General features: G+C 30.6%; 1 protein-coding gene across 1 annotated transcript; it reads left to right on the top strand.

Annotated features, from left to right (window-relative positions):
- Positions 1–7,351: 7,351 nt before the first annotated feature.
- LOC139882319 (endoglucanase 11-like) lies at positions 7,352–11,743 on the top strand. Its single transcript, XM_071866663.1, has 5 exons — positions 7,352–7,618; positions 7,723–7,935; positions 8,041–8,241; positions 8,346–8,600; positions 11,033–11,743. Exons 1-5 carry the CDS (start codon positions 7,352–7,354, stop codon positions 11,741–11,743), a joined length of 1,647 nt encoding a protein of 548 aa, XP_071722764.1.
- Positions 11,744–13,935: the final 2,192 nt, after the last annotated feature.

The following is a 13,935-nucleotide window of genomic DNA, read 5'->3' on the forward strand; positions in this document are numbered from 1 at the left end:
GCCATAAAAACAGACATGTCAAAAACTTTCGATAGGGTTGAGTGGAGTTTTCTTAGTGATATCATGGGAAAATTAGGTTTCAATAACAAATGTGTGTCTTAGATCATGAGATGTATTTCTCTAGCCTCTCTATCAGTATTGATCAATGGCGAACCAGGTCCTATTTTCTCTCCATCTAAGGGATAAAGGTAAGGGGACCCACAATCCATTTTCCTATTCCTGTTATGTTCGGAAGGTTTATCTTCATGGCTGAGGAAAGTCGAGCTCTCTAGCAGCATTATAGGATGTGGCATCTCTCTTCACAGTCCAAAATTTCTCACTTGCTTTTTGTCGACGAGAGTGTTTCTTCACTAAAGTCGAGCTTTCAGCATTCCACCCTGCACCAGATTTTTTAGGAATACGACATGGCATCAGGACAACTCGTAAATGGAGCTAAATCCAGCATTTTCTTCAGTCCGTGCACATCAAGACAAGATAGAACATCGATAAAAAATATTCTTGGCATTAACGAAGTACTTATACTGGATTGCTACTTAGGCATGCCATTGATTATCAGAAGCTCGAAGAGAGTCTGTTTTCGTGATCTTTTGAACAAAATATGGAGAAAAATGAATATGTGGTCTTCCAAGATCTTATCAAAAGTTGGAAAACAGATTCTCATTAAATCAGTAACTCAAGCTATTCCAAATTATACCATGGGCTGCTTTAGTGTTCCGACAAAGATTCTATTATTGATTGAGAAGAATATAAGATGTTTTTTAGGGGAGGTATGAAAAAAACCATGTGGTTCAGTTGGAAGGTCATGGTAAGTTCTAAAATGAATGGCAAGTTAGACTTGCGTGATCTAAAAGCATTCAACCTAGCGCTCCTCGCTAAGCAAAGAAGGAAGATAATGCAAAATCCACAACCACTCCATACAAGATCCTTGAAAGAGAAATACTTTCCCTATAACTCATTCTTAAAGGCTAACTTGGGCAAAAACCCATCATATATCTGGAGGAGTTTGTTGGATGGTAGATTTATTCTATTTGCAGGATTAGAACGGCGCATTAATGATGGAAAGAGCATCAAGATTGACTCCAAATCTTCGTCTCATAATGTTCATCTCAATCATCAAGATGTAGCTTCTCTGAAAAACTAGAGTTGCGTATGGGTTTCTCAACTCCTTCATGACAATGGCATTTGGAACTCAGGCCAGCTCCGTTCAGCTTTCAATCCCTAATTGGCTGGCCAACTATCCAGATTCCGATTCACATTGATCACGATGACCATCTAGCTTAGAAGGGCGCAAAAAAAAAATTATACAATTAGAACGAGTATTTTGAAACACTTAAGCAAAAATCAGATCCACCTATCTCCCTTCAATTCCAAAATTCTGGTAGTTCATCAGAGATTTGTATGTTCTTCCAAAAATCAAAATTTTTCTATGGAAGTTGGGACACCAAAGCCTTGCAACCAGGGATGTTTCCAAGAGAAGAGGTATGGATTCTTGCCCTAGCCTTTATGCCCTGTATGCGGTACGGAGAATGAAAACATGGCATACCTGTTTCTTTCCTATCGTTGGTCATATGAATTGTGGAACCTTGCATTCTATGATGTTGAAAACCTCTTTGAGTGGTACTTTAGAATGCATACTGTATTGGCCAATGACCTGGATATATGGTTGCTATTGAATAACTTATTATGGATCACTTGAAAAAATAGAAATGACTTTTAGAGTAAATTATGCTGGACCACTATTTTCCCTGTTAGCTGCAAAATTCTTCTTACAGGAAGCAAACCATCGCTGATTTGGTTTAATGCAATTTTCCCTTATTAACATAAAAAAAATACAAAAAAAAATGCTCAAACAATAAATTTGCAAAATATATTAGGCAAGATACGAAAGGAAGATTTATATGGAGAAAACCCAATTTTTGATCCTTTACGTTTCACCCATAATACTTTTTCAGTCCTTCACGTTTTTTTCGTTAGTCTAATAAACCTTTACGTTTTCATATATCCGTCAAAATGGTCCTCTACCATCAACTTCTCCCATGTGACACCTACGTAGCACCACGTGGCTCACACTCATGCCTAGTCAGCTAACGGAGTCTCGACACGTGGCCGGTGACGCATAAAAAAGTTTGACACGTCAACCGCACTTAATTCATGTCAAAAATTGAAACCGGTTGGGTCCCATTAAAGGTCGAACGGGTTCGTTTCGGTTCAAAGTCGAACCGGTTCATTTCGGTTCAAAGTCGAACCAGTCTGATTCGACTTTTTTTATTTTTTTATAATTTATAAATATTTATTAAATAATTTAATTTTTTAAATAATTTATGTTTATTTTAAACATATTAAATAAAATTAATTTTACTGTTTTAAATTTTAATTAAAATTCATTTTAAATTAATTATTTACAATCTTTATATTAATAATTTAATTTTAAAGTAAATAAAAATAAAAATGATTATTTTAAAATTACTCTTTTAAATGAGAGAAATGTTATTTCATCCGTCCTGTTTTTGTTCGAAACGAAATATACATTTATTATTTTACCCTTCAACGCTCCATCCGACCTTGAGCTTCATTTTTACACTTCACGAGCAAAGTTGTCAAAGACCTGAATTAATACATAAAAACATCTATTTTTATGTTTTTGTATGGCCAATTAGTTTAAATTTGCAATAAAAATATAAATGGACCAAAACTTTTTAAATTTTAATTAAAAAAAAATTTAAAATAGTTAAAATTAAAATAATAAAAATAATTATTTTGAAAATTACTCTCTTTATATTAATGATTTTAAAAATATTCATTACTTTTTAATAGTTTTTTAAAAAATTAATTAATTTATAAAAAAATATTTATAAAATATGATTAATTAATTAATAATGAAAATTTAAAAGATAAATTTAATAAATATTTATAATTTATAAAAGAAATAAAAAAACTGAACCGTCTAAATTATTTATAAAATATGATTAAATAATTTAATAATGAAAATTTAAAAGATAAATTTAATAAATATTTATAATTTATAAAAAATTTGAAAAAAATTCAAATGTTTTTTAAACTCCGATTGGGCTGAACTGAATCGGACCGGATTGGCTTGAACCGGATCGAAACGGTTCAACCTTGAATTTCACTGAATCGATTTGATTTTGTGATATGGATATAGTGTGGTTGACGTGTCAAATTTGTTATGCGACATCTACCACGTGTCGAGACTCTGTTAGTTGACTAGACATGAGTTGGCGCCATATCGTGCCACGCAGGGGAAATTGACGGCAGAAAGATCATTTTGGCACATATATGAAAACATAAAAATTTATTAAACTAACGAAAAAATATGAAAGACTAAAAAAATGTTATGGATGAAACATAAGGACCAAAATTGATTTCTCTCGATTTATATTTACATCCATGAAAGAAAAAAAGATAAAAAGTTACCTCAACGCTTCACATCTAATATGAAATTTTGTGTACATTATACGGTACTTATAACGCGATCACGTGATGGATTGCCATGTTTTGCAATGGAATGGAACTCACAGGAGCACGTGCCCACAAGCCTATTCTTCTTTCTCTTCTTCTTTCTATTGAAATCTATAAGAAAGAAACAAAATATAGAAATGTAAAATATTTATTTCATCATAAAAATGTAAAATATTTAAACCCTGCACGCAATCATTAATTTTTTGTTTTAAAGATAAATTTACCTGATGATAGAAAAAACAAAATAAATTCGAAAGAATTGAATTGAACTTCATATATTTTATTAATAAATATAATATTTTTTTGAAGATAATTGAGACAAAGCATTGAGAAACTTCTTAATGCTTGAAATAAAATATATGGTCAAATTACCTTACATCACATCACCAGCCATGAATGTTACTCGTCACCGACAAAGTTTCTATTCCTTTCTTCTCTCGTCAAACAAAACAAATTAATACAAATAAAAAATCAATTATGTGCATGGCAAAAACTGGGTCTGGGTCCAGTTCGAAGTCCAACTCCCCGAAAAACATACTATTTACTTTTTTATTTATCTTGATTTTCGTTTTTTATTCTTTTTCAACATTACTTTCAGATCTTGCTTATTGTCTCATCAATCAAAACTTTTATCTTAGAATGAATCGAGATAGTGGACACTAGTGACTAGTCAAGGAAAAAAATAAAGGTAAAATAACCATTTAATTTTTATTTAAAATGTTGTTGAATTATTTGGTCTCTCCAAATATAAATCGAATCAAATAATTTTTCAAACGTTAATTTTTAATTAGTTAGTCTCTCGACCCTAACGGACGTTAATTTTGGCCGATCTGTCACTTTTAGCTAATCATAGCGTGATACGTGTACATGACGTGTAAAAAAATTCCATATAGACTTTCTTATCTCGGTTTAAGTTATCCTGGTTATAATCGAACCGGACCGAAATCGAACCGAAATTTAAACCGAACCATTCCACTTCCGAACCAGACCTGAACGTCATCTTCTTCCTCCAGCCAGGTATACCCAACCCGAATTGTTCCGACCCGACCCTGTTCTTCATCTAAACGGGTTTGACTGATTTTCCTCAACGATTTCTACACCGATTTCAACAAATAGCATATGGGTATTGATTATTTTCAATCGAAAATCACAATTATAGCCTTTAATTGGGATTTAAATCAACAAATACGAAATGCCCAAAATCAAAACTCAAGAACCCTAATTCCGGACATCAAGAGAAAACGCAACAAAGATTCATCAACAAACATGACCAATGATATAAATATCGACTTCAATCCACAAAAAACGATTTTCGAAAAAAAAAAAAACCGAGACATCATCGTCCGATTTTCAGATTTAACAGTGAACGAAAATTAATCAATTGAGCTTATCTTCTTACCATGTCTTTCCAGATTGTTTGATTCGCACACATCGACTTCTTTGGTCAAAGTAATACTAATTAATCACGACAGATGTAGCTTAATAGAGGCTTAATCTATAACAAGATAATGCAAGATGGATGAGAAACGAGCCAGCGAAGAGTAAAGCAGAGGAAAAAACTCACCAACAATTACTCATTGACTTGGTGTTGAAGAATTGAGCCTCTCTTCCCCTCCGTTACTCTCTACTTTCCCATCTCTCGGACTCCATGAGACGAAGAAGATGAAGAATCGCTCATCTCTTTCTCGATACGATTCAATTGGTGGAACAAAAAACATTGATTTCAATTGATTTCAGAGGGAGAAGATCCAAGACGTCGATCTTCGGAAACTTTTGGAGGAATAAAAGCTCATCGATTTCGATTTGGCGAGAGACAGGTGGTCGGGGTGTACGGAAGTGCCGAGGCGGTGGTGGCGGTGGCTATGGAGGTTTTTATATCAGACCAGCCGTCGATTGCAAAGAGAATTTTAAGTTGATTGCAAAGTGCCTAAGGCGCTTCGTGAAAAGCTTTGATTGGGTACACTTTGTTCTGGTTCGGATTTGGTTTAACATGGGTTCAATTTCGGTTCTGTTAAGGATAACTTAAACCGAGATAAGAAAGTCTATGTGGAATTTTTTTACACATCATGTACTCGTGTCGCGCTATGATTGGCTAAAAGTGATAGATCGGCCAAAATTAACGTCCGTTAGGGTCGAAGGACTAACTAGTTCAAAAATTAACGTTTGAAGGACTATTTAGTTCGATTTATGTTTGGAGAGACGAAACAGTTCAACAACATTTAAAATAAGGACCAAATGATTACTTTTGCCCAAAAATAAACAACCTAAAAGAAAAAGGTACGTAAATAAATTAATAAATAGACTTACATCTATAGAAATAAAAATATTCGTTGATATTGGATGTACCGCCCGATATGTACTGCGGATAACTCGCTTATCATAAGTTATAGCTATGTCAAAGAGGGACCCTCCAGACCTTGCAAGTCGTTAACATGAAATCAAGCCCGAGGAAGAGAAAAAGAAGACGCTAGTAAAAAAATTGTTGCATAAATCACGCCTTGGTTTTGTTAATATCGTTACCGAAGAATGAACAAACAAAAGATGATATCCAAACTTTATAATAAGTGTATATTTAAAAAAATTATTTCATTTTCTATAAAGTGAATATGTATGCCTGTGACCTAGTGTTATCCGGTTGGATTTTAATTTTAAAGGTCATATGGTCGATTTTTTAAAAACGTAATTCTTAAAATTGTTTGGATGAGAAAAGACTAACTCTTTTTATATAGTTCAAAATCTGTTGAATAAAAAAATAAGATTAGTCATATTTGGATAAACGAAAACTTGAAATGCCTAAAATTAATGTCATGCATCGATAATTAAAATGATCGTTATTATAATGAGTGTTAAATCGTGACGTTTATCCATGGCCGGCTCAATATATTTTGAGACGCTAAGCAAGAAAAAAAATGAATTATTTTAAAAAAAAAATAAGTGTGTAAAAGATTTAAAACAATTTCTATTTAGAACCTCAAAATTGTTAAGAAATTTTCTTAAGCAATTATTATCTTCTAAAATTATCTCAAAAAACCAGACATGTTGATCTAGTGATTATTGAGATAAATTTTATCTTGAAAATCGTGAGATCGATCCTACATAAATACGGAGAGAACTATCATTTTATGTAGTCCAAAACAAATAAAAAAAATTATCTCAAAATTTTTCAAATATCTTTTTAACACTTTCATTCAATTTAATACTTTCATTCAATTTATTCTTCCTACATACGGTATATTCTCGATCATTTTTCAACAATTTTATCAATGACCTTAGTTGTCTTTTTTCGTAAACATAATATATATGCCTCACGTTTGTATATAAAAAATTATCGTTATTTACCATAAACATAGACATAAACATCGTTCATTAGTTATAAGGCATAATTTTAAATATTGTTCATAAAATACAATTTATAGGACTTATTTCATAAAAATATATTTATAACCTTTATGAAAGGGCGTGATTTTTTTGGGACCTTATTTTATACAACGTTACAATGCGCTTTTTTTGGAGGTCCTAAACAATCTCATTTCTAGTTTAAGGGTCGAGTCGGCTCTGCGTTTATCTAAAAAAATTTAAAATCGCGATTTTTGTCTTTTTTAGAAGAAAGAAATACCAATATAAAAAGGAAAAGAAATTTCTTTATTTCCTCACTCATGTGATGCTCACATGCAAATAAATCAATACGATATATTTGTAAACGAAAAGTCTATATATGAAATGAGACGCATCATATTTAAAAGTTTATATAAACTCAATAACAGAGATATATATAGAGAGAGAGGGGAAAAAAATCTTCTCTCCATTTTCTCTCTAATCGATCCTAGAAAACAAAAGAAAAAGTTGTTTTTAGGAGGGAAAAAAGGGAGAAATGGAGACGAAGAAGAAAACGAACCAAACCCACTTTCCGGCTCAAATTATAAACCGAACAAGATTAATTTCGTTACATTCTTCCTTAATCTTCATCTTAACCATTCTGTCTAATTACACTAGCATTACTCTTGCTAATTTTGATTATGGAGATGCTTTGTCAAAGAGTCTTCTCTACTTCGAATCGCAACGTTCCGGTCGATTGCCGTACAACCAACGTGTCAAATGGAGGGATCATAGTGGACTCACCGACGGTCTCGAGCAAGGCGTAAATTACCATTCTACCACTACATATATATTATAGTTTCTGATAAATTGAATTCATATTAATAATGTAATAATGTCCTAATATGTATAATAAATTTTTTTCAGGTTGACTTGGTTGGAGGCTACTACGACGCTGGTGACCATGTGAAATTCGGTTTACCAATGGCATTCACGGTGACTATGCTTTCGTGGAGCGTGATCGAATACGGCGACCAAATCGCCGGCGGCGGAGAGTACGATCACGCTCTCGAAGCCATTAAGTGGGGAACTGATTATTTCATCAAAGCACACACTAGCCCAAATGTGCTATGGGCAGAGGTAATATAGATTTTAATTACATTAATCATGACAAGTAATTAATTATATCCCCACATTAACTGCTATTAATGTAAGTACGTTACATTTTTGTCTGACACGTGGCAGGTGGGTGATGGTGACACTGACCATTACTGCTGGCAGAGGCCGGAAGACATGACAACTTCACGGCAAGCTTATCGGGTAGATGAAAACCATCCCGGATCGGATCTCGCCGGAGAAACGGCAGCGGCAATGGCAGCGGCGTCGATCGTGTTTAGGAGAACAAACCCACATTACTCACACCTGCTGTTACACCATGCCCAACAAGTAATTATATTAATTCTTTTATGGAGTAGTTTTTCTAAAAAAAATTTTAATTTAAAAAATTATAGTACTAGTAATAACTAATTTGATTTGTTTTTTTGGTGTAGTTGTTTGAATTTGGGGATAAATATAGAGGGAAATATGATGAAGGATTGGAAGTAGTGAAAAGTTATTATGCATCAGTGAGTGGATATAAGGACGAGTTGTTATGGGCAGGTGTTTGGATGTATAAAGCCACCGACAAAGAAGAATACTTAAACTATGTTTTGGAGAATGCTAATGACTTTGGTGGGATTGGTTGGGCCATTAACGAGTTCAGTTGGGATGTTAAGCACGCCGGTCTTCAAGTTTTAGTTTCTAAGGTAATTTTTAATTTTAATTTTATATTTAATTTTTAATTATTTCAATTCATTTTATTTTCTTTGGTTCATTTAATTAGCCATGTGTGTTTGTCATATGGTGTTCCACTTACACGTACAGTTGAACCTCACCGACCCTTATTTTAAACCACATGGTTTTGATAGGTTAAAACAAGCCTACTAAGTAAAAGTAGCCGAGTCTAAAGCATCAATCAATGATATTAGTATTATTATTTAGGATAAAATATTCTTTACTTTATATTTAATATATAATATTTTTTTCTCTTAATTTCATAATTAATTTAACCTTCTTATTTTCATAAAATAATATATATTTTTTCGTTAAATTTTTTAATTGACCAAATTTTGACCGTTAACTTTTGAAAATATTATTTTAACTTTTTAATATAATTTTAATTATGATTTTAATCTTAATATATATTAAAAAAATTAATTAATACATATTTAAATTTAAAATTATCAATTAATTTATCATAAATTAATAATAAATTAATAAAAAAATAATTTGTTAAACTTCATTCACTACTTAAATTTTACTTTTAATATAAATCTACAATCATATATATAATAATAATGTAATTATAATTTAGAAAAATTAACCATTAAAATAGTATTCTAATAATTATTTAATTATTATTATTCATATAAAAGATGATAAATAAAAATATATTTAAAAGAATAAAATATTATTTTCACAAAATTAACGATAAAAATTTGATTAATTAAATAAATTTTTTAACAAAAAGATAATAATATATTATTTTGTAAAGTTAAAGGGTTAAATTAATTATGAAATTAAGAGGAAAAAAATCATATATTAAAACTAATCTGAGAGATTAAAATATTTTATCCTATTATTTATATATTCACAAAACAAAAATATATTTTATTAATTTTTCTAATTAAACGTAGAGAAAGGTTTACATGCGGATGTTTAGGTTTGCTTAGCTAAATGCTAGCCGTTAAAACAAAAGCAATATTCACACACAGTTAAAAGTACGATTTTATTCAGTATTTTTCTAGTCTAGTTTGACTATATTAACATTTTATCTAAGTCGAAAATTCCCAAGTCAAATTAGAAATTTTATATGATAGTTACAGACCCAAGAAAACAAACAGAGCTTGAAATCAAAGACTGAAGCTATATATCTTTTGTATAATCAAACAAACCTGAAATTATGCTAAAATCCTTTATGAGATCTTACTTTTTAACAATTCAAATTTTCAAACACGAAATTATAGATAGGGTGCACTAGCTAGCTTTAAAAGTAGTAAATAAAAACCCACTTTTCTTTTCTTTTTCTCTTCTGGCATAGATATAGTAGATCAAAGGTGGAGTAAGCCAAAATCAAGGAACCAGACAGCATTCGAAAAAATAAATCAAAAGAATTTTTAAAAATATGAATAATTAAAGTATGATGAGGCAAGCACGAAAACATGTGTAGTACTATTGATATTGAAAACTTTATAGTGGTCTTTGACATTTTTAACTGAAGTAACACGTGACATAATAATTTTATTATAAAATTTATATTTATTTTACCACGGAGGTAGTATATATATGAAAATTAGAATTGATAGGTAAAAAGATTTGGAAGTTTTTATCCGTTTTGTCAGGGAGCCTGTTCTGATTCCAGTGACTCATTCAGAGTTTACTCTTGTACTGTAGTACTACTACTTGTTACAAACAAACTGTATTTTCTTAATTTCAAACTTTACGAGCTGTTGTTTAACTTATCTAGAAATATTATATACTCCATATACTTTTTTTTTTTTTTTTAAGAGATATACTCCATATACTTATTCATCAGTAATACGGTGCTTCCTTTGAAATGAGCAATCAGAGTCTGGTAGCATATTTTGTTTAAATATGTATTACTATAGTAGTATTTAAAGGAATTAAATTTACCTTCGTTTTCTTATGTACATTACATTTGATTTTCTACTTGCAAGTAACTTAATTAATTTTACTTCTAATTTATAGTGTATATATATGGCCTTTATTCTAGTGGATAACTATAGTAAGGTTAATGGGAACTCTGTTAAAATTACCTAAAGTTGGGAACATCATTCAGAAATAATATTGGTAGGGTCTACTCACTCAATGCCTTACGAAAGGCATTATCAATGTCCCCATAATTGACGTTGTCTAAAATATTGGAACTATACTACATTTATGATCTATAAATCGATCTACATCATTTAATAATTACTTTAGGCAACATATTCATGTTAATGAGGGTTATCGATCGAAACTCTTGCCTACAAATGTGGGGCTTTGCAAACCGAACCGGTAACAATTTTTGTTTCCAATCGAACCAAACCGATGGGTCCGATGCCTTACATAATGTGAATCAATAGCCTACAATTAAACTGTTATATGTCTAATCTATGGTTGCTTTTCATTTTTTCAGTTGATTAACAAAGAGACAAAGAAAGAGCACATTGACATACTAAAGCAATACCAAATGAAAGCAGAGTACTACATATGTGGATGCCTAAACAAAAACAATGGAAGCAACAATAACGTAGTACACACACCAGGAGGTCTCATATTCATAAGGCAATGGAACAACATGCAATATGTCTCGACAGCTTCCTTCCTTCTCACTGTCTATTCCGATTTCCTCAAACACTCTAACCAAAACCTAATCTGTCCCAACGGAAATGGTAACGGTTCTTCGTCACAAGTATTGATAAACCATCAAGATATCCTTAAATTCGCCAAATCCCAAGTCGACTACATTTTAGGTTCAAACCCTCAAAACATGAGCTACTTGGTGGGTTATGGACCAAAATACCCTTCTAGGGTACACCATAGAGGAGCTTCAATTGTGTCCTACAGGGAGAATAAGGGTTTTATTGGGTGTACTCAAGGATATGATAATTGGTATGGTAGTGCCGATCGTAACCCTAATGTTTTAGTTGGAGCGGTAGTCGGAGGACCGGATTCGCAAGATAAGTTTTACGATCATAGAGGTAATTACATGCAAACTGAGGCTTGCACTTATAATACAGCACCATTGGTTGGAGTTTTTGCAAAGTTTTTACAATTAGAGGAAGAGGAGGAATTACAAGTACAAGTTCAAGATTTACTACCTCTTGTTGCTTCTTATAAAAAATAGTAATATTATTGTCTGAATACCGATCTTGGTCCGAAATCGAGTTACGGCAATTATCAATTGGGAAGACAAGAGATTGAGCGAGTATTTAATTTGAGTGTTTTTCTTTTTTCTTCTTTTGTGTGGCTTGATGAAAAGGATTTGAGCCATATTTATACTACTGCCTTTGTTATTGTTTGTTTATATCCATATATATGGTATATATAGCTAGGTAGCTTGGTATGTTCAAGTGTGATTTTGAACATTGTTGTCTACGTTTTGTTTCAAGAAAGAAAAGAAAAGGAGAATTCTCACATTCCATCATTTGCGCAATATTTTTTAGTTAGTTTTTGATTGGAGTACATATAATATATATGCAGGGACGGCTCAACCAATTTTGGGGCCGTAGACGACAATAAAAAATGGGCCTTATTGATAATTTTAGCTAATTTTATATCATTTATAAATCTATTAAAATATTCCTCTCTTTTTTTTGGGGTTGGGATCAGCATTGACGAAGTTAAAAATTGCTTTTTTTTTTTTTTAATTAGATGAAATTTTTTAAAAGATTTTAAACTTTCTTTAACATTAAAGCCGATACTACAAATACGTTGAAAAAATCGTATTCAAAATTTTAAAATTATTAAAATTCATAATCCACAACTAAGAGAGACTTTTTTTAAATTAATTGAAATTACTAAAGATATAAAAATTAAAAATGAAGCTAATTGTTTGGTAATGTATAAATTTTTTGAAAAAAAGTCAAAGTTTTTTTTTTTAGTTTTTTGTGTAAAATTATGAATTAGAATATCACAATTAATTTAGTCTAACATCACATTTTTAATTGATAATATAGTTAATCCATTTAATTTTTTTGTGATTTAAAATTTTTTTTATTAATTTTAATCATGTAAAACTTCTTCAGCATATAGTTACATGAATTGTCAATATTATTCTATAAGCCGTGTAAAGATTTGGAAAAGCATTAAATTATTTTATTTTATTAAGTATATCAATTGGGTACTATTTACATTTTGTACGAATTCTCTTAAAATTATTAATTATGAAAATAATTCTTTAGCAACGATATGTAATTGATTATTATATTTTAAAATACATTCTAAGTTATAGCGGGAGTAATATTAAGATTTTTTTAATAAATTGGGCTCCTCTTTTAGTGAAAAATAAAAATGGGTTGTTATATTATTTGGTTTTTAAAAAATGATTTTTTGTTGTTTTAGGATATATTAAAAGCCAAAAATTTGACTTTTGTTATAGCAGGAGACTCTGCAATCAACAATCACTAAGAACAAAATATGTGTCAATTTTTTATATCTGTGATTTTTATGGTTAAGGGCGTGTTTGGGTCTCATTTTTTTTTAACTTTTTTATTAAGGTTCACCATTTCATCTTAAAATATAAAATATAAAATATATATTATATTATATTATAATATTATATTAAAATTATTATTTAATATATAAAAAAAATTGTAAAACCAAACAGATCCTTAACAATAAAAACAAACATTGTTATATGTCATTATACTATTGATTGTTGGTTATAAAACATCTTGCTATAGCAGGAGGCAAGTATTTTTCATATTAAAATAAGGCCTTAAACCAATAAAAAAAATAAAATAATAAGGCCTTAAAATTTTGATGAAATTGAAAATGAAGCCTTTATTTATTATAAATTAAAAATAGGTCCTTAAATTTCTGTAATATAAATTTGTATATATTTCATTTTTCAATATATGATTTCTAAAATTTAGATATATAATTTTAAAAATTTGAGCCCTAAATGCCGTCTTGATTGTCCAAGGATCGAGCCATCTTGTATATATGGCTTAAGATGTTCGTTCTTAAGATATGTTTTGACAATAAGTTGAGATATACTTGATTTTTTTTTATTAATCTCGAATCTAATATTTGGGCCGGCTTAACGTGGAATATATTGCTCGCTACCTTTTTTATTTTTAAATGATGTGGGTTTGGCTTAGCTAGGTTTATATATTTTCTGGCATAACATTTGGCTGGTGACGATAGTAAAAGAAAAATGCTATACGACCCAACTCTTGGATGGGGCAATCTCCAGAAATTGGGCCGGATTCATTCAGCCCAATTCATGAGAGAATAAGTTGTTTTTATTATATTACTTCCGCATCAAAATATTTGACATATCCATAGATCTTTCTGAGTTTGACTTACATTATG

Source organism: Rutidosis leptorrhynchoides, unplaced genomic scaffold, assembly GCF_046630445.1.
Source record: "Rutidosis leptorrhynchoides isolate AG116_Rl617_1_P2 unplaced genomic scaffold, CSIRO_AGI_Rlap_v1 contig258, whole genome shotgun sequence".
Classification (NCBI taxonomy): domain Eukaryota; kingdom Viridiplantae; phylum Streptophyta; class Magnoliopsida; order Asterales; family Asteraceae; genus Rutidosis; species Rutidosis leptorrhynchoides.

What these genes read in the sequence shown, in the direction of transcription:
- LOC139882319 (XM_071866663.1), top strand. Translation starts at nt 7,352, where the DNA reads ATGGAGACGAAGAAGAAAACGAACCAAACCCACTTTCCGGCTCAAATT. An exon ending in CCGACGGTCTCGAGCAAGGC is followed by an intron (nt 7,619 to 7,722) that starts GTAAATTACCAT and finishes AATTTTTTTCAG; the next exon opens with GTTGACTTGGTTGGAGGCTA. An exon ending in TGTTACACCATGCCCAACAA is followed by an intron (nt 8,242 to 8,345) that starts GTAATTATATTA and finishes TTTTTGGTGTAG; the next exon opens with TTGTTTGAATTTGGGGATAA.